We start from the raw sequence: 24,307 nt of genomic DNA, 5'->3' as shown, positions 1-24,307 counted from the left end.
GCTGCTGCAGCTAAGAGCATGTCAAAGAAGAAACCGCATTATTGAATTCAGTTATGGCCAGGTCATTGATCCTGCTGGAAGTTTCTGGCATCACTGTTTTTTTTGGATAATTGTCTGAAAAAAAAAAAAAAAAAAAAAAAAAAAAAAAAAAAAAAAAAAAAGGCAAGGATTCTGCATATAAAAGCGGCATGTTTTGCCCAAGGTATCGACAGACGAAGCTTGATTGTCCATACTGTACTAGGTCCGAGATAGCCTTTGCTATGATTAGCGTCGTCATCTTTTCAAGATAGAAGAGAAGTCTTCCGTACCACAAGTGTTAAGGAAAGTCAGCGCAAGCTCCTTGCCAAGGGCGGATTCTAAGAGGATTTACGTAAATACTACTGGAGTATTAGAAAAACCCGAACTATTATTATGACCATTTAGCTTCTTGTTAACTCCGTAAGTGTTACTACAACCCGACAAGAATCGTCCGGCAAAGGTAAGTAGAGTAATAAGATTTTGATCTAAGGCTCATCGCGTTGCTAAACCGCCTTTTCGAACATAGTACGTAGTACTACGTACGTATACAGTACTGTAGCACTACGTCAGCTTAAAGTTTTTTTTCCCTTCGTAATCGTTAAATCCACTTACGATTTTGAATATTTCGAAAACAAGTATACAATTTGTGGATTGATTGTTTATGTAAATATTTGATAATTGTAATAGTAATTGCTATAGTATAAGAGAATTTCCAACATACATGACGCCGACTAAGACTGAAAGGATTAAGGAGGCCCACCTAAGCGAGCCGACGATTATCATCATCATCATATGTACAATATAATACAATACTACGACGAATAGACGTCTTCTTTTCCTCCCCTTCCTTTCACCCTCGATTCCATTAAGATTATATCTTTACATATCTCTTGATTCGCTGTCAGGTATATGCGAGAGCTCTTCCCTCCACATATATTTGGTGACCTACGCAAGGACTTGGGAACCGTGAGGGTAAGCGTCATACGGTGGCGAAACGTAGGGGTTTCGCTTGCTTTCAGGTATGACAGCTGGTACTTGGAGACGCGAATTTTCATTTTAATAAGGATCATAGCGTGAAAACTCTTCAGGGATCTTAGCGTATCCGTATTCCTTGATTCTTTTCGAAGTGATTTGCTTTTGTTTGATAAGGTTGCTTACTAGAGTATAGACCGCGTCGTAGGTTTGCAAATGGTCTTCTCTAGCTTTAACGTTTTTAAAAGTTCGGTGCTGCATCTGAGTCGATAAACACCCGAAGAACTTCCACTTCAGTTGTTTGTCGGTGATGTTTCCGTTGGCTAAGCACGCAAGACCCGTAAGGTTGAATTGCCGTATGAATTGCAGCAGATCTGCCTTCGAGGCTCTTTCTTTTGCTATCTATTTGTTGCTCAAGTCGTATAAAAAGCTAATGCTATCTTTCCATCTCGCGAGATCGTAGGCCTTATATTCCTCCTTTACTAGTGCTTTGAACTCGTCCCAAGATACCTTATCGTCCGAGAAGCTTCCGAGGCTTTCGATGTTGCATCGAATATTGTATCCGAAAAAACTAGAGACGTTGTACTCCGCTAGGTGTTGTTTCTTCTTCGAATCGCTAGTAATATCGTAGTCCTTGAAGGCTCGCTCCAGCTGGCGAATGTGATCGGGGATATTGGCTTTGTCGAATGCTGGCATACTAGGTGCTCCAGGTTCAGCAAGAGGGCTACGAATGCTCACGTAGTTGGAGCATTTGCGACGGATGAAAGGGATCGGATCCTCTTCATATCCTCTTCGGTGAGCTTGAGTATGGCGTTGTCGCTAAGCTTGAAGTCCTTTTGCGCTGAAGAAGTCATGTCTCTTTCGATGGGCGACGGTAATAGCGAGGTTCCACCAGATTGAACTAATAGATAAAAGTGTAAAGACCACCCTCGATTCGATTCCCTGCGTAGGTCACCAAATATATGTGGAGGGAGGAGCTCCAGCATATACTTGACTGCGAATCAACAAATGCATATAGATATAATCATAATGGATTCGAGAGTGAAAAGAGAGGGGGGGAATAAGAACTTCTATTCGTCGTAGTATTATATTGTATTGTATGTATGATGATGACGATGAAATTGGTTCAAGGAGGATCCAACTACTCGTCTATATAGGCGTATACACGTGACCTAGCCGTGAGCAGAGGCATGTGATAGTGGGGCCTGATACAGGGCCAAAATAGATCAGGGACGCCAACTCCACCACAGTACTAACGGTATCTGCGAATATACGTAGTACTTACAGCTAGCTTTGACAACGTCTGACGTAGTCATGCGGGCTAGTCAGCTGCTCGCTTAGATGCTCGCTTACGAGTGAGCCAGCTTACCTTCGCGCTGGGTATCCACATTCACATTCACATCCACATCTATATCTATTGGCTCGGGAATGGACTGAGTGTGGGGCGAGGGTTACGTGAGTAAAAAGGAGCTGCAGGAATTAAAGAGAGAAGGAAGAGAAGCAGGGAGGTAGAATGAATGCTGTTGGAAACAGACAGTTCTATATATACAATAATATCTTTTCAAAGTACCTACATACATAGTACATAATAATACATACAAGAAAAGAAGGTATCACGGGTTCATCACATCGTTGCTGAATTTACAGACTCCTCTGCATGATCAGGGACCCTGCATTTCGTGACTATACCTACCTACCCTACCTATAAGAGACTACCTCTTCTTGCTATCCATAGCATAATATGTGACCTGAAGAAAGACTCCGGACACCATCGCTGCCCAAAATCACATCCCTTCGCTATTCATGACCAGACAGAGTGCACTTTCCAGAGCGCCGCCGCCCTCGAACATTCAATGCTCCTCCAGGCCACCCTCCCGCCTCCCCAATCAAACGTATACTCCCTCCTTGAGCGGTGCCAGGAACCGCTCCTTATCGTGCCCAATCTTCCGCTTGAACAAATCCAGGTCTCTCAGCAGCGTCTTCATGAATTCCTGCGTCTCGGTCGCCTTCTCCTCGTGCTCCGTCAGATCAACACCCTCGTCGTCGTCACTGTACTCTTCCTGCACCGGCCCCTTCGCGCTACCATTCTCCTTACTCTCGCCACTCTCCTCGCCAGCCCCCATACTCGGCACACGCATGCTGTTCCGTGTACTGCGGACCTCGATCGGGTTTCTCAGACTGTCGAGAGCAAGCTTGAGATGCAGTCTCAGGGCCTCGTTCTCGGTTGTCAGACTGCGGATCTTGCCCTCGGCTACCATGCCCTTCTCCTCCATCAAGCGCTGCATAGCCAACACTCGCGTCTGGTAATCCTCCAGCCTCTCCTCTTGTGCTCTGTCCTCCTTCTCACGACGACGAGTGTCGGAGACGCTCATCTGGAGGAGGCGGATCTCTTCAGCCATAGCAGTAATCTGGGCGTCGCGCTCCGCGCCAGAGACATGGTCTTGATTGACGATAGCTCTGGTGCGGATCCTCTTCGCCTGGTCAGCGTAGCGGAGCGTGGACAGGGTCTCGTCATAGTCCGAGGGGGCGATGCAGGCGATCATTGCCGTCTTGCTGTTTCCTCCCAACGAATCCTTGAGCAGCCAGGTGAGGATCGAGTCACGGTACGGTACGACATCCTTGCTTCGCTTTCCGGGGCGTTGTTGCTTTGGGTCTGCCAGTGCCGCAATTACGCGGCCGAGAGTTGTTAGAGATTTGTTGATGTTGCTTCCTTCACGGAGTCGTGCACCAGTTGCTTCTGTTGACTTTGCGCGCTCACTGCCAGCCAGATCGACCAACCGGATTCGAGCCACTCGTTCCGTGGTCTCGTCCGTGTCCATGTCATGGTGGATTTGCTTTAGCATGATTGTAAAGACCGAGTGACTTCTGCTACTAGTATCGTTCATCTTCGTGCTGGCCGTCGTGCGCTGAGCATCTCCGTTCTTCATGTGCTTCAAGATCTCCGCGATGTTGCGGACCGGTGCGTCGGTCAAATCCTTGATATACGGCCCTTCAGTGGGTGACTCTCGAATCTTGAGATAATAAGGGGGCTGGCCGGGTTGCTGGGTGACCAGCAGGTCGCGAACATGCTCGTTGTAGACCTCGAAGTAGGAAACTCGGACAGTGTAGGAGATATTCGGGGTTTCTTCATGCGCGGCTTCGATTCGTTGGAACAGGTCCTCGCAGGTTCTTGGGATCAGTCCAGGTTGATCAGGCGTGCCCATCATAGTGTAACTCTTCCCAGAACCCGTTTGGCCGTATGCGAAGATGCAAGTGTGGTAGCCCTCGAAGTTGTGGTCCAAGAACTCCTCTCCCAGACTATTGTAGACATCCTCCTGGTGGGCATAATGCTCGTCCTTCGTATTGTGACTCCAGAAAGAATTGTCGAACGTGAAAGACTTCTCCTCGAAGACCTTCCGCGTCTTGGAACGGGAGTTGGCTGGGTCGGTGTCATTCGGTACGAGAAGCTTTGTTGCCTGGGTTTTGGGATTCATCTCAATCAAGCACTCCGCACCTCTCTCAATCTCTACGCAATCATTAGCATCGTCTTCCACTCTCCATCCGGGAGCGATTCCATCTATACCTCTCGGAAGAAATGCCCGCACTCGAACCACCACTCTGACATTTCCTCCCGGCGCATCTCTCCCTATCGTCATATCACTCCCCCGCGATCGTAAACTCGGTGTCGAAGCCGTGGATCGCACTGAGCGCATTTCCGCGGCCACGCCAGGCATCAGTCGGGGATCCAGAGCCATGCCAATCAGGATATTGGTGATGTCTTGAATGGTTGTGCGGAAGCGCAGTCGAAGATTGCTGTACATAAGCTCTCGGGTTATAGTACTGTTATTATTGACTTGGATCGCGTTATGTTGGCGGGACGATTCTAGTACAGGGGTCGCTCAAACTTTTCTGGTCGGCGCGTCGGTCACGTACTCCAAACGTGATGGATCAAGGGACTGAGTGACATTCGCATTGATTAGAGAGGTGCTGTTTATTAGAAGGGACGGATGCATTGGTGTTGACAGAAGAAGTGAACTAAGTTGAGATTTTGTAAATCACAATCCTTTTTAAGTAAGGTACGGCACGTGGCCTGTTTACTTCCCTCTGTGGCATGCGGGCCACAACGGGTTTGTCTCATCAACGTTACCCCTCAGTTGAATTGAACTCCACTAAAAGATAAAATATCACGGGATTGACTAGCATCACTTTGGCTGATTCAGATTCCTGAACTGGAGAGCTACTATTACATTCATCAGCTTGATTACTTACCACCCTCCCCCGAACCGAAGCCACCCACCATTCAACTTAAGACCTGCCTGCAATAAGCCCATCGGACTTTACCTTATCTACTCAACGACATTTAAGTCTTTATTGCTTACAATCTTCTCACGGTACTGCTATCTGAAATGCTAGCGAGCCTCTGAGCAAAAGGTCTTTCAACCAGCAGAACTGTGCGAAGAGTTTCTTATGAAACTTTGATCATATTCTTGACTAGAATTGAGCTCGAGTATTAAATAGACGCCTCAAAAAGCGTTACTCAACCCATCCTGGATCACTTGTTTGACTAACCAGCATTCGCTGCAAAGAGCTTGGAGTAAGCGAACAAAGGAATGTGTACAGACAACAAACATCTTCTCTTGTCCCTCTGGCCTGCTCTGCTCTGCTTTGGATAATGTTTTTGCTTAACCCTATCTGCTTGACCTGCTTGCTTGCTTTGCTTACTCTTCGCGTACAGTTGAACGAGTGTGGGGCACAATCCCTTCTCAACTAGACCGAGCTGATTGATGTAGCTTTTCAACTCTCCACCTCTTTTGCATTTGATGAAGCGAGCAATAGCCTGCCGTTTCGAAGTCACAAGTCAATCTAGCCACTACAGGTTCTTGTCGTAGAGAATTTGATTCTGAAAGGCCTGCGGTGAACTGAGATCTTGTGTACTGCAGAAATATGCCCGGGTGCAGCGATTCACGAAAAGGAAGTCGCTCCTGCTATAGGAACAGGCAAACCTGAACCAAAGAGAGCATCAATTAATACAATACACCGGATCAGCTATACTACAAGATTATGATCAAGGCTACTCAGCTCTATACAGTACTAAGTAATTGCTAATGCATAGAACCGCTTTTCGCACCAAAACTAAGGGTCAACACTTCGAAAGAAAATCAGCATTAGCAGGTGTTTGTTAATTCTATTTCCAGGGAAGTATTCAATTGAAATCGTCAAACTTAAATCTGCTTCTTTAGTAGACTTAGGTACAAAAGATGAACCTGAAGTCGGTCATTTTTTAGACTTATTCTATGGTTAAACGAAAGCCAACTTTCTATATTTCTGTTTTAATCTACTCTACTAAATAACGAATACAAAATACAATCTTCCTATATGTATAAGCTGTTTCTTGTTATCACAAGGTGCTTAATTGTTATTTACTAAAGCTTATGGTTGTAGAAAGTTTAAGCTGTCAAATGTAAGGAGTTCTGGTGCGAAATAAAAGTTTATGCATTAGCAGTCAGAGGTGACTGTATGATATGAAGAATCATGCTATTGTTTTACTCCTGATACAGGGAGTGGACCTTGACTGCGCTGGAGACGAGCATGCGGATGCAGCGGCGCAACAGGAGTCGACGTACTTCGCTGTGCTTCTCCTGGACCTTGTTTTGGGATGGAGGAGAATGCGCATCAGGAATCGAGTTGCTGTAGCCTTAAATGCGTGTACATGCTAGTAATACCTCGTATATACAGCTGCGCGCCTGCTGGAGCTCGCCTGCGACTGCCTTGAGTCTCATGGGTAAGCCGCATTCGCAAGCTAAAACTGAACACTCGCCAGCAGCCAAGTCTTACATGGCCCACCTTTTTCCAATTATCTGTGTCTATGTGAGCCAAAACATAAACATCTCTAGCCAGATCCAGATCTTGCGCTGCCTTTGCCTTCCTTCTTCCAAGCTCCCGATCACTAACTCCCAAGCACAGCGCAGCTTCCAAGTCGTCACACCTCCATCCGCCATGACAGCAAATCAAACTCCCATCTGCACAGCGGCCGACCATTACCCCAGAATCCCAGAGCCACCAAGTCCCCAAGCGCCGAGACCACGATATACTCTATTATAAGCGGCCCAAAGTAAATGATGAAAGCAACACAGACCCTCGCGCAAAATCATGATCTCCTCTAGATATCACAATCAATTTCCTCCAAGTACCGACAATTTACATTACGAGAGCTGCTAAACATCCCACTCCCCCAGCTCATCGCATCGTCAGAACTGGAAGAGCCGCGAAATTTTAACTTATCTCTACGCACTAGCCTTTCGTGACATACATCCATGCAAAACTACTCGAGATGCCAGAATCCCACGCTTGACTCCCGCATTCCGCATTTACCCGTATCGTTTACCGGTGAAATGCAAACATACAGCCTTTGAAGATATAAATTTCCCCCTATATCCTCTCATTTGCCGATTCACAAGGATGGACAGTCCAGAATCTGATGTTGAGAAGCCCCTGATTTAGCCGAGCAAGAGATGATCACGTGGCTTGAATGGTAACCCCTATTTATTTAATACCATCATTATCTAATACCATCAGATTTAAGCCATATATTATAAATGTGGCAGGTAAAATCGGTGATAAGTAGTTCAGGTTTCGATGATATCACATCCATCGATGCAACTCATTAGCCGTGGGTATCTCACCATACAGCAAGGGGGTAGTAAATCCTAGAAACCTTCTCTGAGGAGCACCGAGCTATTTCTCACGGAGATAAAAAAGGAAGTAAACATAACACGGAGAAGAAAAGACAGTATACATGAGTTCAAAATATGTGTATAAAGTTTTGGTATGAGACGCTAAATAGCGATTCAATTCTAGATTCAAAAGAAAGGGCCAGCAAAGTAGCTAGCTACCTAGCTGGCTCTTCTCCCCCCACTTCCTCCCTCCCCCAGTTTAGTTCTATTATCTCTCCCTGATCTTGTTCTTCTGCTACTCCTCTTCTCTCTCTCCTCTCCCTTCCAAAGCCCTCTTTCGATACAAAAAAGACTCGAATGCAAGTAGCCAAGCACACCGTATCACCAAGTCAGAAACACGTTACACAAGCAAGCATTATCAAGTCCCTAGTCCAGAAATATATATACACGCATACATGATACAGACAAGAGCTTGCAAATTATAATGGTCCTGCAATATAGGTAGGTAGATGGATTACGTTGATCAATATCTCGATCGTTCTTACAATATATTCTGACCCAACATCTCTCCCACTGCCAAGCTTGATTTAGGCCAAAGCTCGTTACATTACCTACTTTACTTACCCTGCTTACTGTACCGTGCGGTAGCAGCAGAAGAAGGAGAAGAGGCAGAAAAGGCACGGAGAAGCGTGTGTGAGGTGGATTGAGAGGGAGAATGAGAAGCAGAGAATAGAGCAGAGCTGCAGATCATTGCACCTTGTGTAGTATATACATATGCATACCACTTACACCCCAAGACACAACGAATATTTGAAAGGGATGGACGGACATGCATCGGAAGGAGTGGAAAGAAATGCAAGGAAAAGACCATGAAACCCGTCCGTAGCTGCGGCCAGCATCTCACGGAGCAAGGTCAGAATGATCAATGGGAATCATAACTTCATTACCAATTCAAAGAGCGCCGCTCTCTTTCCGATATAGCCTTCTACTCCAGCCCTCCCCCTTCCTCACTCTAACCCTTGACCCAACAGAACATTTCCAATATCTCCCACCAGCGCCTCCTCAGGAAATCTCTTCGCCTTCCCAAGCACCGTTCCCTTTGCATCCATGGCCTTCAGTAAATCAACCAGCTCGCCCCCCTTTGGTGCACAATACACCAAGTACCCAAACGCGAGCAGGAGCCCCTTCAGCGCCTCTGCACTATCTTCTTCTACGCTGATGGCTTCCAGCAGACTAGCCCCGAGCTCGACTTGGTCGCCTTCAGGAAGGGATTCCAAGTGCTCTTCGAGACGGAGCTTGGAGTTTGCGGTGGCTATATTGAAGGCGAGAGAGGCGGCTGCGACGCGCACGATGTGGTGTGTGTCGTCGAGCAAACTGGTTGTTATCAGTGTGACGAGAGGATTGGTGAGCGTGCTGCAGTTGAGGATGTGAGTTGGGTAGAGCGGGCTGGTGAATAGGTTGCAGGACATCTGGAGGGCGACGAGGCGGAGGGAATAGGGGCAATCTTTGGATGGAAGGGCATTGACATGGGAGATGAGGGGTGCGATAGTGATATGCTTTTTTTCTTCGGCGTAGTACCCGGATAGGCGAGGATCAACGAGAGCGACGCGGACGAGGTCTACAAGAGCGAACATAGTAGCGGGAGGCAGGGTTAAAGAGACATGCCGAAGGGAGCGACTGAAGGCATCGAGGTCAGGGAGGGTGACTTCTGCTGCGCCGTGTTCTGCGCGGGCAGCTACGAAGTGCACGACACTGGCTATTGCCGGGTCTTCTGCAGATGGGCCCATCTTTGCCTTGAGCTTATCTAACGGAGGCAGTTTGTTGTACAAGATTGGCTCCAAATTAGCACAGCGTAAAGCTGGTAGACGGAGAGACTCGTGAGGATGTGCAGGCCATGCCATTTGCATCAGCATGTTGACATTGCCTCTGAGCGTAGCCGGGTCAGACCCAGACCACCGATTCTCCTCCTTGCCGTGCAGAAACGTCATGAACGTAGGCGTTGATCTAATGCCGTATTTGTTTGCAATGTCATAGGCTCTTGAGATGTCGACTTTGATCAAAATGGCTTTGTGTGCTGCTTGGATTGCTAGTTCGTGGTACACAGGGTACAGCTTTATGCATGGAGCGCAGCTCTTCGAAGTAAAGAAGATAATAGCGCAAGATGTACTGGCCTCCTCGAGCAGTTTATCGAGAGTGGCCATCCCAGCTACTTCCCTCACAGTCAAGGCTCGTTGTTGCCCAGTCTTTGGGGGTTCCACTGTGTCTTTGATGCCCAAAAGTCCACCGTTCGGCCCTTGCCTGCGTGCTGCCATTTGGTTGATCTGTGGTACCAAGGCTCGTCCCAGAGGAGTATTAAGGACGGACTGCGGAAGGTTTGTGATATGCTCGGGGATTCCTTGACCCAAGAGGAAAGTGGCAAAGTCATTGCTGAAGTTGTTGCAATTATGTGACCAGAGATCATAAGCCTACTTGATCAGTTCTGTGCGCCGCGTGGTGTTCTGGATGCATTTCCTCACCTCCGCCGTAAAGATGTCCCTCAAGGACTCCAGATACTCCATTATCACATCCATAGGGAGGTTGGTGGTGCCCAGGTCCAGAATCTGCATTGGCGGGCCCAGATGAGTCCGTCCTGGGTCTGCGGTTCGAATTCCTCCATCGTAGGCGTACTCGATACCTTCCAAGACTATTGAGGTATGGTAGACAGCATCTATTTGGGTCCCAATAAAGGCGTGTGAGAAATGACGTACGATTCCATTGCTGAGATCATAGACGTAAAGCTGGACTTCCATCTGTGGCGATGTTGATATCGATGTTGATGTGTAGGTAACGAGTTGAGGGTCAGTCGTAGGGATGTGGCAATTTGACTTGACTTGGAAACAATTTGACAGTAAGTTGTAAGAGGTATGTAGGGTAGGGGGGTGTAGTATAGGATCTTTCAAACCAAAAGTATGTCGATTCTGTATGTTGTTTTGTTCTTTTATATTCTTCCTACTTCGTATTCAATGCCATGTCCCAGGCTTACCTCGGTGACGCGACAGGATCCCGCGTCGGGTTTTACTTATCTTATCGCCGAAGATCGTGACCCAAAAAAAGATGGACATTTCACTTTGCTTTGACAGACAGTCATCTCCCCCTTCCCAATGACATGACCCGCCCCCTTACATCGCCGTCCTCGACCCTTTCCTCGAATCCACACGCTCTCTACATCGACATTAACGACATCCAAACATTTACAAGTCCGGCGATTGTGCGCTGATCCAACTTCCCCGAATGAGACGAACTTCAGTGTCCCTGCCGACCCGAAACGCTCCTGCATTCGACCCATTCGAAAAGCCAAACCGATACACGACGACGGGCGCAAACAAGAGCGCCGCAGCCAAGCTGGAGAGCATAAAAACCGCCTGGATGACGCAAAGTCAGCGATCCAGATATTTGAAGACGGGGGGTGTCTTGGTCTTCATCGTCTTCTTAATTTATTACCTGTCTCCGTCGGGGACAGATGCGATCGGTGGAGGTAGGGGATTATCACAATACGAGGGCGATCGTCGACTAATAGATGCGCAGTTTCAAGTGTAGGAAATGCAGGAGGACAGACGGTTACCGACCCAAAAGCTGGAACGACGAAGTGCTCAAAGTCCAGCGACAAGTCAAAGCCGCTGATCCAATATGCGCTCATGATCGATGCGGGTAGTACCGGGTCTCGAATCCACGTATACCGATTTAACAACTGTGGCTCGACACCAGAGCTCGAGGATGAGGTGTTCAAGATGACCGAGAAGAAGCCTGGTGGATCAGGGCTGAGCTCCTACAAGACTGATGCCGAGGGAGCTGCGCAAAGTCTGGATGTCCTCATGGATGTTGCCATGGAATCCGTTCCCGATAGCTACAAGCGCTGCACGCCCGTCGCAGTCAAGGCGACTGCTGGACTTCGTCTACTTGGCCCGGAAATGAGCCAGAAGATATTGGATGCCGTACGAACCCGACTGGAGACCAAGTACCCCTTCCCAGTCGTCTCTAAGGAGCAAAACGGCGTCGTCATTATGGAAGGTAAAGATGAGGGCGTGTACGCATGGATCACGACCAACTATCTCCTCGGCAAGATTGGAGGACCCGACCACAGTGATACAGCAGCCGTCTTTGACCTGGGTGGAGGATCTACTCAAATCGTGTTCGAGCCAACCTTCAAAGGTGCAGCTCCCGAGAAAATGGCCGAGGGAGACCACAAATACAGTCTCAATTTTGGTGGCCGCAATTTCGAGCTTTACCAACACTCTCATCTCGGCTACGGGCTCATGTCCGCACGTGAATCCATCCACAGGACCCTAATCGAAGACATCCACGACTCGTCTTCTACAGATTCCTCCTGGACCTCGCAGCCAGTAATCAACCCTTGTATTGCGCCAGGCATGGCCCGTACCGTCGAAGTCAAGCTCTCAAAAGGCCACTCGCTCGGAGAGTCAATCAGCGTCAACATGACAGGCCCTTCGTCCCCAGCACCAGCGCAATGCCGCAAGCTCGCGGAGAAGATCCTTTTCAAAGAAAAAGATTGTTCGCTCGCCCCTTGCTCATTCAATGGCATCCACCAGCCCTCTCTCGAGAAGACATTTAGCCAAGAAGATATCTACGCCTTCTCGTACTTCTACGACCGCACCGAGCCCCTTGGCATGCCGGAATCCTTCACGCTGAAAGAGATGCACCGCCTGGCCGAGCAAGTCTGCGGCGGCGAGAGCAGCTGGGACGTCTTCACCAGTGTGCCGAAGGCCATCGAGGAGCTGCAGGGCCGCCCGGAGCACTGTCTCGACCTGAACTTCATGCTGGCGCTCCTGCACACGGGCTACGAGATGCCGATTGACCGCGAAATCAAGATTGCGAAGAAGATCAAGGGGAACGAGCTCGGGTGGTGTTTGGGCGCTAGGTAAACCTCTCTCTTTCCCTCCTGTCACCTTCCCCTTTTATCAAAAAGCTCGAGAATTTATGATTGCTAATTTTGTGGTAGTCTTCCCCTCTTAGCAAAGGGCTCCGGATGGCAATGCAACGTCAAGGAAATTTCATAGAAGGTCCGGCCGGTTTTGTTCTGTGCTGTTCTGTTCTGGCCGTGGGCTTAGGGTTTGGGTCTAGGGGGGGTACAAACAAATCAGGCATTGCAGGCGTCCGAGTAGGGAAATTTCTGTGGGTGTGTACGTGTGTGTATGTGCTATCACTAAGGTGTAAGTTTAGAACGCCGATGTCATTTTTATTTCCCTCTATTTTCATTTTCAAAGACTCGATCCTGAGATGCGTTGACATTTATCAAAACCAAAAAAAAAAAAAAAAATTCTATTCAAGATTTGAAGATATATAGGTATGATCATATACCCTCTCTGAAGGTTCTCTTTTGCTTCTCTCTCTCTCTCCCGTTCTTTCTTGGTATGCGCAGTGATAGAACCGGAACTGGAACCGGAACTAGAAGCGAGCTAAAGTGAAGTAAATGAAACCCAAAATTTTTACAAACACGAAATATATATATATATATTGTTTATATATATTGTTTACGTGAAGTGAAATGAAATGAAGTGAAGTGAAATGAAGTGAAGTGAAATGAAGTGAAGTGAAATGAAGTGAAATGAAGTGAAGTGAAGTGAAATAAAGTGAAATGAAGTGAAGTGAAGTGAAATGAGATAAAGTCAAGTAAATGACCAAAAAAAAAGGGGGGAGTGAGGGGGGGATAATTTAGACTACATAGGTAGGTAGGCTTACACATGTGTATACCTACATACACACACATGTATGGATTCACCTACCTACCTACCTGTCTATCTATCTATCTATCTATTACTTCCATACTTCCATACTTCCATACTCCCACATCTCACCCCTCTCAGACCTGGGGCCTACGATGACCACGATGACCACGATGTGATAAATATTTTTTCGATTTGGTTTGAAAAGATGTAATCGTTTCACTTTCAGTCTCCCTCTCTTTCACAAAAAGTGTCAAATGAAAAGTCTTAAAAAAAAAAAGAGTCTCAAAAAAAAGAGTCTCAAAAAAAAGAGTCTCAAAAAAAAGAGTCTCAAAAAAAAAGAGTCTCAAAAAAAAGTTTTAAAAAAAAAAGTCTGAAAGAAAAAATTTTCAATCCCAAAAAAATGAAAAAGAAATGATAATTAAAGATTTAGAATTTTAAGCGCAGGGATAGACCGAGCGGTTGAAGTCAAGGGTGTTGGAGTGGGAGTTTGGCAGTGATGTAATTGATGTATTGTATTTGATTGGTGGTGGTGGTATCGAGACGTGCATCTATCTCTTCCGAGATGTATGTTCATGTGCGGAGTATACCTTGCCTATGTCTCTTTGGAGTTATGTCCCTGTCTGTCTGTCTGTCTGCCTGTCTGTAAGTTTGTTTTGTTTCTTATGTCATCTACCCTTCTGCGCATCTGTCTGTCTGTCTATCTCTCTCTCTCTGTGTGTGTGTGTGTGAGTGTGAGTGTATTATACGGTACTACTTACTACCTATGAGTGAGCGAGGACTCGCTGCAATTATATATTCGTACATACACTCCCACCTCTTCTCTATCGCTCCATTTCTCTATCCGTACAGCCCCTCCCCACCAACCCCCCCTACCGCTTCCCCAACTTCCACCTTGAAATCCTCTCCTGGATATCGGCCCACTTGAACGGCTGCCTCGTCACCGCCTCCTCCTCGCCCTCCTGCAACACCACCGTCGGCGCCCCGCTGCCCTGCCCGGGGTTCTGCACCATGCCCGTGACGACCGTCCTCGCAACCCGGCGCAGGTCCTCCACGGTCAGCGCGTCGATCTTCCTGCACATCTCCCGCACGCTCCACTTGCGGCCATGAACTTGCACCTGCCGGCCCAGGTCCTCGAGCTCTACCATTCGGCTCTCGAGGTTCATCAGCAGGCTTGAGCGGAGCTGGTTTTTGGCGCGGTTGACTTCGGCGACTTGAAGGGCTTGGTAGCCCGATTCCAGGGTCAGGGCTTGGAGCTCGCGACACATGACATCGAGCATGTTGCTCACGTTCCCCGGGGAGCAGCTGGCTGTGATGCCGAAGAGGCCGGAATCCGTGTAGGAGTGGTTGAAGGCGACGCAGGACTCGACCCAGCCGTGCTGGTTTAGCACGTTGGTGTAGAGGCGCGAGTACATGCCTTTGCCGGGCCCACCGGCTGAGAAGGACCCCCCGCCACCGAGTAACGTTTGTAAGACGGCAACGGCGAAGATGTCCTCTGAGGAGATGGAGACGGCTTCGAAGGCCAAGTGGATGTGCGTGAGGGGTGGCAGGGAGGCATTAATTGGCGGGGGAAGGTTGGGCAGGGAGAGGAAGCCGCCGGTATATTTGGCGGATTTAGTGATGTCTGCTGGGGAGGGCGCTAAGGTTGGGGCGGTGTTCGTGGCTTTTGTGAAGAAGGGCATGCGGGATAGTATGCCGGAGGGCTCTTCTTCTGGTGGCGGGGATGCCGTAGATTCCGAGCTGCTTTGGCCGGTGTATGAGCCCGGAGACGTTGCAACTCCTGCTTGTGAGAGGAGAGGAGTCTCTGATTTCGGCATGTCCCCGAAATACTGCTCCGTCAATCGCAAAGCCTCTTCATGCTGGACCCCTGCGAACGCAACCACCATTCTCTCGGGTCGAAAGAACGTATTCCTGTACGTCTCGATCACGGGCTTGGTGATCTCCCTAAGTCTCTCGGCCGGACACAGTAACGGGTTCCCCAACGTGTTGTCCTTGAACGCAGCCATATGCACCAGTTCCGGCAAGATCAGCTCGGGCTTGGACCAGATTTCTCCAATCTCGTACGCTGCCGTCTGCACCTGCTCATTGACTTCGTCATGCGTGATTAACGGCTCCCGAATCGTCTCCGCGAGCAGGGCCAGGGTCGCTGGGACGGCGGAGTTGAAGGTTGCGGACTGGTACATCAAGGATTCTCTTGAAGACGCGCAATGTATGTTCCCACCCAGACTCTCCAGCGCCTCCAGCATCTCGTCACCCGTGCGTTTCTGGGTGGATTTGAAGGCGAGCCTGTCCATGATGTGGCTCGTACCTTTCAGGTAGTCGTTCTCATATCGGGAGCCGGCATCGACGAATACACCCACGCCCGAGAAATGGCCTGGCAGGGCTTCCGTCGCGACACGGATGCCATTTGGTAAGGTCGATACTTGGTCGAGTTCTGCCGGGTCCTGTGGTCCGGTCAGCCATGCGCCGCGCTTGGAAGAGCAAATTCGAATCGAGGCGTACTTTCTGTATGGGCTCTACGACGGTCGCTAGACTTCTGCTTCTGCTTCCGGTGCGGAAGGAAGGGGATATAGTAGGGATTATGGGTCTCTGAGAGAATGCGCGTGCGAGGGTCCTGGACTGTGATGAAGAGCACTTTAGCATGGTGGAGGACGGCGTGGGTTGGTTGATCGTTGGATAGCGACGCAACTAGAGAGCGATCCTCTTTTTTTTTTTTCTCCCTCCGTCTCGAGATGTCGGCTATTAAGAATCAAGCCGACGCGATTTGTTATCACGTGACTAGACATTATCGACATGTCTATGTACTGCATAAAGCCAGCCCTTTACGAAGCTAGTTACATCTAACCGAGGTTGTTGGGTGTGTTCGATCAAAGTACCTAGGTTTCTGTATTGTATTTATAGCCCTACGGAGTATTTCATCCCGCTCGGATGCACACAGTATTTTAGGTACCTAGGTACGGGGTACCATATCTACCGACCCTTAAGCGGGTTGCCCAGCCCAACCGGCCCCCTTCTCCCCCTCCGACCTGGAGCATTTGGCATTGAGCATTTGGCATTTGGCATTTGGCATTGAGCATTGAGCATTGAGCAATGAGCATTTAGCCTCTAGCAATTGGTCCTGACGGAAGTTGTCCTGGTCCTGGTGTTGGTGTCGTTTGCTTGTTGTTATTGGCGCGGAGAGAGAGAGAGAGAGAGAGCATCGGTAGGTATAGGTAGTAGGTATACGCAGTGTATAGTATACTTCGTCCCTACAGTAGCATGGAATGAACAGCGGTAGCATGGCATGGCTGGCATGCATACCGGTACCGGTACCCGTACATATACATAGCATTGATATCATCCCATCCATCCATCCATCCATCCATCCGTCATGCTTGCGCTGCTTATCAAAGAACTCACTCTACCAGTACATCCCACATCAGCTGACACCTTGACCGTCTCCATCCCTACCCATTCATTCATTCACTGACTCGCCTCTTTCTATCTAATTATCTATACATCCGTTTGTACGTATAAGCCAGCGCCGTCTGTTGAGCCAGCGAGCGAGTGCGCTGGGTCGACCGATCGAAGACTGAGACATCTTCCCGCCAAAGCAAAAAAAGCCAGAGCCACGGCCTCGGATATTTACGACCTCCTCTCCCCCTCTCAGCTCCAACTCAAATCAGCTTAACTTAACTCACCTCACCTCACCTCACCCTCACCTTCAACCTCACCTCAACCTCAACCTCACTTCAACCTCACCTCAATCTCACCACTCACCACTCATCTCACCACTCACCTCACTACTCACCTCACCACTCACCTCACCACTCACCTACCTCACCACCTCTCCCGTTCACACAAACTCTCCCCCCTTCTCCCTCTCCCTCTCACTCAACTCATCTCATTACACCTCAAAGCCTCCCGGCCGCCCGCCCAGGAACAGCGTGCATGCAAACAATGTATTCCTCGGTCCCCAGTCCACCACCACCACCACCACAGTGGACCCAAGGGTCTGTTCCGAATCTCGAGAGGATCACGTCGGCAGCCTCTCCGTCCCCTGCCGCGCCAATTTCGCCCACCGGTCGGACTGGCCGACTGAGGGGTCTGAGCTATCTACGAAGTTATACCCAGAATCATATCTTATCGCGGGATAGTCATCACAGCCAAAATCACTCGCACCCTCCAAACCAAAGCAGCAGCAGCAGCGGCAGCAGCAGCAACTACGCCACCCCCCCGCAGCACCCAACACCACTGGGTCGATCGACGAGCTATCCGGCCTCGACATCAATGTCCAGGGATTCTGCGGGCTCGCCAACTCCGGCTCCGGCTCCGACTCCGACTGCTGCTGCTGCACCACCTCAACAACAGGCTGTCAGCTCGTCTACCCCTAGTGCGCAACGCATGCCCTCTGACATCCCCTTTGCGCGATTGAGCAATTCCGACAGTCCTCTAGGAAGCACCAGTGGCTGGCTGCCAACCGTGGGAGGACAGAGTGCCGTATCACGCATTGCTACAGAACCACAATCGACTGCTACCGGCTCATCATCTGCTGTTTTGTCTGGAAGTAACCCGTCGGGCCTGGCTTCCGACCTCACGGCCTCGATGGCTCGCACACGCACCGCAGACTTCTCAGGGAGCCCTACATATACCCCGGCAGAAAATGGAGGAGAACAGGTGGAGCTTCCATTGGCAACAGATGCGAATGAAAATGCGAGAGGCATGGCACACCAACTGCCTTCCATACGCTTCTCAGCCCATCAGGACCCCCGAGCACAGCGACCATCACTGTTGTTCAGCCCGATGGCCCGCATACTACCCACTGGCAAGGAGACAATCAAGGTTGGCCGATATTCCGAGCGAGACAGCCACCCTACGCAAGCAGCGAATGTCCCTTCATCTGCCCCTGTCGGATTCAAGTCAAAGGTAGTCAGCAGAAGACACTGTGAATTCTGGTGCTCTGGAGGACGCTGGTTTATCAAGGATGTCAAGAGCTCGTCTGGCACATTTTTAAATCACATCCGACTCAGCTCTCCAGGTAATGAGTCGAAACCATTTCCAGTAAATGACGGAGATATCGTACAACTAGGAATTGACTTCAAAGGGGGTGAGGAAATGATTTTCAGATGTGTGAAGATCAGGGTAGAATTGAACAAAGGGTGGCAGAATGGACCAAGCAGCTTCAAGTCAGTTATACCCTTTTCTGTGATTGCTCCAAGCTGACATTTCGACAGCGTGCAAGCACACAAGCGTCTAAGAGAGCTCAATAACGCCCCAAGATCAACTGCAGGTGGATCCTCTCAGGACTGCTCCATTTGCCTGGGGCCAATTGCTGTGAGTTGAACCTCTCTTTATCTTCAAAGTTCCTTCACACTACGACTTCCCCAATCCTCGATTCTCTTAGGGAGTACAAACGTCCTAACAACTCGCCAGCCCTGCCAATCCCTCTTCGTTGCCCCGTGCTCCCACACCTGGCACTACAAATGTATCCGGGTGATAATCAACGGTCCCATGTGGCCACACTTCACCTGTCCCAACTGCAGAGACGTTTCCGACCTCGAAGCCGAACTTGACGATCCCTCTGCGAACGCGGATTGGGACGCTATAGAAGCCGGAGATGCGGATGCAACATCTGAACTTCCACCACCTGTCGAACCCGCCCCAGCAGTACAGGAACCCTCCAACCGTCTAGCTATGCTTTCTGAGGATACAGGTATTCTAGTCGAGGCGGAAGACCACTCCGAGCCCGACCGCAGCAGCCACAGCGACGTTGATGTCGCAGAAGTCAGTGACTCTTCCGGTGCCGACCAGGTAGTGCATAGAGGAGTCGAGGGAATGGGTTATCTCAATATTGAGGAGTCTCCCTCCCCGTCCCAAGACTCGGACCCGGACCATGCTGTATCCAACGCTACCGTCCCTCCAGTCAACATTGCAAGGAAGGCAGCTGGAAATAACGGACACGAGCGGTCGCGTCTCCGCTCAGTACGTACACCGAGTCCCACCTCTGGCCCCGGGGCGGAGGGCCCAATGACCCCGCGGAATGATATCGGCCCGTTCGTGTTTGACGGGAGTGCTGGACGATCGGCCGGTGGGAGAGTGGCGGAGCCGGCGAATGTGGGCGGGGTGACTAACACTCCTCCGCTTGCTTGAACTTCCCCCGCCTAGTTCTGGTTCTTGAATTCGGCATTTTCCCTGTGCCAACAAGATCATGTGAATAAGAGGATCGGACATGGGAGTTCTGATGCGAGGTTTCAAGATGACAGAAGCGATCCGAGAGACTCATGTGTTAATGTATTTAGCGAGGCGCGGGGGTGGGTGGTACTGTTTGCTTTTTGCTTTTTGCCTTTTGCTTTCTGTTTTCTGTGTTTTTGCTTTTTTGCATACGGGGCAAGGTAGGGCTGGAGCAACAAGCAGGAGCAAGATTTGTGTAAATTACAGAGCGGTTTTACCGACGGGACAGATGAGATGAGATGAGATCATAATAGCCTCTATGGGGCAGTGGAGGAGAGTAAAATTCGTTTGTTTGCATATGGGTGGTAGGCTCGCGGAAGGGTGGAGGAAGGGGGGGGCTGCTGAGTGAGGCTCAATCAATTAATCAAGAACACATCAGTTAATAAATGGATCAAGATCAGATCAAGAAAGGAAAGGGAAGAAGAAAAAAATTACTCGCTCTCTAGCTGGCTGGCTGGGCGTCAGTTGGCGCGAAAGCAGAGGAGAAGAAGAGAAGAAGAGGAGAGGAGGAGAGGAGAGGAGAGGAGGAAAGGGGGGGAGAGGAGGGGAGGGTGGGATTTGAATGGTAAATCGAAGGACTTGATTCGAATCGTATATAAAAAGCAGTAGTAAAAGTAATAGTAATAATAATGGAATGGAAAATCAAGACGGGATGCAAACCGGCCGCGGACGGAGGGAGTCGTGAAAGGAGTTGAGAGAAGAAGCGAGGACTGGTTTGAGAATGAAGGTACATCAGGTAAGGTAGGTACCTATCTATGTAAGTCATAGGAATTTCTCGAAGAGATGAAAAAAGTGGAGAGGAATGAGAATGAATTTATTTACGACGAGACTTTTAAGATTAGAACGTTGGATCTTGTTGGGGGCCTAGGTTGAGGTTGGGGGTTGATTTCTGGATTCTGATTTCTCTGGTTTATGGATTTGGATGGATTTTTATGGATTGCCAACAAGACTCCCTCCCTCCCCACTCCCTGTCAAGACTTATGATCATGATCATGATCAGCTAGACTAGGCCAGGCCAGGCCAGGCCAGGACATAGAGCTCACTTCCTACCCACCCTATGTCCCCCATCTCTAGAGAAAAAAAAGATAGGGAGGCGGGGGATAGGACGAGTCTCGGAAGAGACATAGATAGATAGGTGAATAGATAGATCACAGCTTCAAGGCCGCGCCTAGCCTCTCGATTTCGCGGCCCTCGGCCGTGCCTAGGCCAGCGGCGGCTCGGAGACGGTCGAAAGCGTCAATGTCTTTGATCTTGACTGCTTCCTGCAGAGTGGGTAGGTTAGCAGATATACACATGTTTTGTATATATACGGGTCGTCGACGAGTTGTCTTTCTCTATGTGGATCTTTTATCTGGGGGTATGTTTTGCTTGTTCTCCTTTTATTGCGTGACCAGGCGGCGGGAGTACGGAGTAGGGTGGGATAGGATGAGATGGGATGGCAAGGGATATGTGGGAAAGAAGAAAATAAGGGAAACGTACCTCGGCGGCTTTAACCCGCATCCCGCACTTCTCGTACATGGCGACTGTTTCGCCAGGCTCGAGAGAGGATGAGGACGCGGCTTTCGGGATGAATGTGCTGGCGAGCTTGGGGTTGCCGGCTGCGAGGATGAGGGTAAAGAAGGGCTGTGTGTGAGCATATTAGTGAACTGAAATTGGAGATTGGAGAATGGTGAGAGGAGGGAGGAGGAAGAGTGAACAGTTCTCAAGGACTTCCGAGGATGCGGCAATGGGAGTGGAAATGCTATTGAGAATGACAAGGGAATAGGAGAATGGGAAGAAAATACCTCCCACCCGATTGGGGAGCGGCGGGTTTTGGACATCTCTTCTAGCTCGGGCCAGGAGCGCGCGGATACTAGGGCGCGGAGTCTGCTGAATTTCAGTAATGTGTCGTTGGTATGGAGTTGGAGGAGTGGGAGAGGAATCAGATAGGAAATACCTGAGCCACGCCGCCGTCTTTTCCGGCACCTTGAACTCGCTGATAACTTTCTTCGCTCTGGTTGAGTAACCCAATCGAATCAACTTGAACACCGTCTCATTGACGCTCAGTCCCGTGAAATGCTCCGTTAAGTCCCGATCCAACGCTTCCTGCATCTTCAGCAACGAGCTCGCGTCTTGCAATGCTTTCAGCTCCACCGCATTCTCTTTTGACTCGGACAGTAGTTTCGCGGCTAATGCCAATTTATCAATAGCTGTGCGGGAATCAGGCTGCCTAAGCGCCTCACGCACAAAGACATTCGCTCCGTCCGTTCTCCGATCATCCTGATAATACAGATCCTTCAACAGCTCCGCGTCATCGGCTTGGGCGGAAGACTCGATGAGAGAAGTCGCCACGGGCCGCGAATTAATGACCCTGAAAAAGCTCGCTAGAGGCAGTTTTTTCTTCAGGTGCAGCAGCACAAAGAACACTAGGTCTGAATCCCCGCTCTCGATAGCTTTGTCGAGCGCGATCTCGTCTTCTTCCATGCTGAGCAAGAGCGGAACTTGTTTTCCTGCTCGGGGCTCGTGATTCAGCAGTTCGGTAGCGAGCCGGCCACGTCCTTCGTCGTAAGCTGCGCGAGCAATCTCCTCAAACGAAATGCCTCGCTTCCCTGCCAGTTTTTCGACAATGAGACGACAAATTGTGTCTTCGTCTTCGGAGCCGACGCGCACTTTTTGAGAGGCCCAGGATACGTAGATTCTATCCGTGGGGAGGCGAAGGTAGGAGGAGATGCGAAGTGCGAGGAGATACTCGCGGCGGTTGATGAGCCGCTGAACAAGCTTCTCAGGGGTAAGACGTAAGAATTGCTCGTAGGAAAGGGGAAGGCCAATCTCGTAGTAGCGGACTGCGTTGAGGACGCGCAGGGTTTCGCACATGTCGACGAAATCGTCGCTGTTGTAGATGTCGAGGACGGATTTCCCGAAAGAGGCGGCTTTTAGGAGCTGTTTTTGCTGTTGGATGGAGAATTCCTGGCCGGCTGCTTTGACCTTGAGGGGGTCAGTCGGCTTCTTTGAGAAAGGAAAGGGGAGGACAGGGGAGGGGGAGTACGCAGGTGTCTACTGCTTCGACGAGGTTGGGGCGGATGAGCTGGATATTGTCGTCTGCTTTTGGGGACTGGTTCTCAAGTTGCTCGACAGCATCGAGGAGGATCGAGGCTGGTGATCCTGTGCCGAATCGGAAGACTTCGTCCGTTACTTCTGGTACTTTTTGTAGAAAGTCACAGACTTCGTTCGTGATGAGACGGACTCCATCGTGGTCTGGGATACTTTAGCATAAAGTCCCACCGAATAGCATAGTGGAAGGGATGCTTACCTGCAATCAGATGTACCCTTCCGTCATAGAAATACTTTGCAGCTGCATTGCTAGGCCCAATGATCTGGACCTCGTCCTCCCAAGCAATGACAACCGCATCGTTACCACACCACTGGACATCCTTGGGAGGAATCCTCGATTTGGAATCGTGCTCACTAAGTCTGTTTTGGAAGTCACTGGTGATGACATATGCCTTTCCGGTTTCAGTGTACAAAGCAACGAATCTTCCATTCGGAGAGACGCTGATGTGAGTAAAGGGGCCAATATCCAGCATACGATCTTCTGCTTCGGTTGCATCGACAACATAAATCGTTTGACCTATGCTCAATAGAACCTCCACGGACCGAGAAAGAGTGTATGCTGGAGCGATGAGCGTCCAGGAATGAACATCTCCCTCTGGTGGCGGAGCTAGCAATTTCGGGCGTGGTTCGTCATAGCGAGAGACGGATATGAGATGGTTATTTGAAAGTAGAGCAACGAAACCGCCGCCGTAGAATCTGTTCCAAATTCAGTCGTTTTCTCACAGATACATAGCTGAGTACAGACCTGCAAGCTGTGACGCCGTGTTCTTCAGCGCCGTGTCCGAGTGAGAACTGCGCAAAGTCTCCTTGGATATCGTAGCATCTGAACATACCATCCGCCGTTACAACTATGAGTTTCTCTTCTTCTGACCAGCCTAAGCCTCTGATTGATCCCTTGTCCCAGTTGATGCTCCGGATGAGTTTTCCGGCACAACTGTAGAGGTCGATGCTGGACTTGGAGGCTTGGGTGCCTCGGAATGAATGGAGTTTTGTCTCATCTCGATGTAAGGCTTTGGTAGTCAGAGAAATTAGCCAAATATAGTCCAGGAAGCATGAGAAAGACCAAGAACAAGGTAGCATTGCAGCAACGCAGCATCACGAGACCCGTGTAATATCAAACGGGCTTCAATGGATCTCCTGGAAGTTTCCTCCTACCCAAAAACGATCGCAATGGGTATAAACGGAGAGAACAAGGATTTCATGAAGTATAATCCATCTCCTCCAACCGCTGCACCAGGAGAGAAGACATGACTGATCGATCCATAGCCAGAAAGCGGCTCGGCAGTCCACAGACTCTCTTCTCTGAAATATTAAAGAAGATACAGACTGATACGATGAACTGAAATAAAAAACCAAAATTATGAGGTAACAGGACCAATCAATCACATACCAATAGCACCCCCATAAGAACATCCTGCCACAATATAGTTCTCAAGCTCCAGGTCCTGGTCAAAAACGGCCGTGTAGAGCTGGATCTTCCTGTAGAACTTGTCCCCTACCTTCTCCCATTCCGCCGTTGGATTCGCCATCACCAGATAATCGGTTTACGCTCATTCCGTTCAAAGAGGAGTCTGTATATGCAAGCAAGATGAGTTGGGAATACTAGAGAGAGAGAGCTCAGCTGGGCTGGTGTTCGCAAATAAG

At 49.5% G+C, this 24,307-nt stretch overlaps 6 protein-coding genes across 6 annotated transcripts; 2 read left to right on the top strand and 4 right to left on the bottom strand.

Moving 5' to 3' along the window:
* Nucleotides 1–2,876: 2,876 nt before the first annotated feature.
* On the bottom strand, nt 2,877–4,790 carry L3040_002550 (uncharacterized protein; the record flags this gene model as incomplete). The annotated part of the gene is made up of 2 exons (XM_066155593.1): nt 2,877–4,495; nt 4,553–4,790. 2 exons carry the CDS (start codon nt 4,788–4,790, stop codon nt 2,877–2,879), a joined length of 1,857 nt encoding a protein of 618 aa, XP_066012579.1.
* Nucleotides 4,791–8,650: 3,860 nt separating this feature from the next.
* Nucleotides 8,651–10,432, bottom strand: L3040_002549 (uncharacterized protein; the record flags this gene model as incomplete). Its single annotated transcript, XM_007290637.1, has 2 exons — nt 8,651–10,108; nt 10,160–10,432. 2 exons carry the CDS (start codon nt 10,430–10,432, stop codon nt 8,651–8,653), a joined length of 1,731 nt encoding a protein of 576 aa, XP_007290699.1.
* Nucleotides 10,433–10,913: 481 nt separating this feature from the next.
* Nucleotides 10,914–12,697, top strand: L3040_002548 (uncharacterized protein; the record flags this gene model as incomplete). Its single annotated transcript, XM_007290638.1, has 3 exons — nt 10,914–11,157; nt 11,208–12,558; nt 12,640–12,697. The coding sequence occupies 3 exons, from the start codon at nt 10,914–10,916 to the stop codon at nt 12,695–12,697; spliced, it is 1,653 nt and encodes a 550-aa protein (XP_007290700.1).
* Nucleotides 12,698–14,235: 1,538 nt separating this feature from the next.
* L3040_002547 (uncharacterized protein) lies at nt 14,236–16,006 on the bottom strand (the record flags this gene model as incomplete). Its single annotated transcript, XM_007290639.2, has 2 exons — nt 14,236–15,807; nt 15,866–16,006. The coding sequence occupies 2 exons, from the start codon at nt 16,004–16,006 to the stop codon at nt 14,236–14,238; spliced, it is 1,713 nt and encodes a 570-aa protein (XP_007290701.2).
* A 1,626-nt stretch (nt 16,007–17,632) lies between these two features.
* Nucleotides 17,633–19,492, top strand: L3040_002546 (uncharacterized protein; the record flags this gene model as incomplete). The annotated part of the gene is made up of 3 exons (XM_007290640.2): nt 17,633–18,528; nt 18,577–18,676; nt 18,776–19,492. 3 exons carry the CDS (start codon nt 17,633–17,635, stop codon nt 19,490–19,492), a joined length of 1,713 nt encoding a protein of 570 aa, XP_007290702.2.
* A 1,229-nt stretch (nt 19,493–20,721) lies between these two features.
* On the bottom strand, nt 20,722–24,192 carry L3040_002545 (uncharacterized protein; the record flags this gene model as incomplete). The annotated part of the gene is made up of 8 exons (XM_007290641.2): nt 20,722–20,835; nt 21,053–21,196; nt 21,358–21,439; nt 21,510–22,537; nt 22,599–22,807; nt 22,863–23,359; nt 23,409–23,673; nt 24,054–24,192. 8 exons carry the CDS (start codon nt 24,190–24,192, stop codon nt 20,722–20,724), a joined length of 2,478 nt encoding a protein of 825 aa, XP_007290703.2.
* Between the last annotated feature and the right edge of the window lie 115 nt (nt 24,193–24,307).

Source organism: Drepanopeziza brunnea, assembly GCF_022702325.1.
Source record: "Drepanopeziza brunnea f. sp. 'multigermtubi' strain 214-2 chromosome Unknown ctg3, whole genome shotgun sequence".
In the NCBI taxonomy this organism is placed as follows: Eukaryota; Fungi; Ascomycota; class Leotiomycetes; order Helotiales; family Drepanopezizaceae; genus Drepanopeziza; species Drepanopeziza brunnea.
Note: the sequence above shows the minus strand (reverse complement) of the source record. Positions and strands in the feature narration are given on the sequence as shown.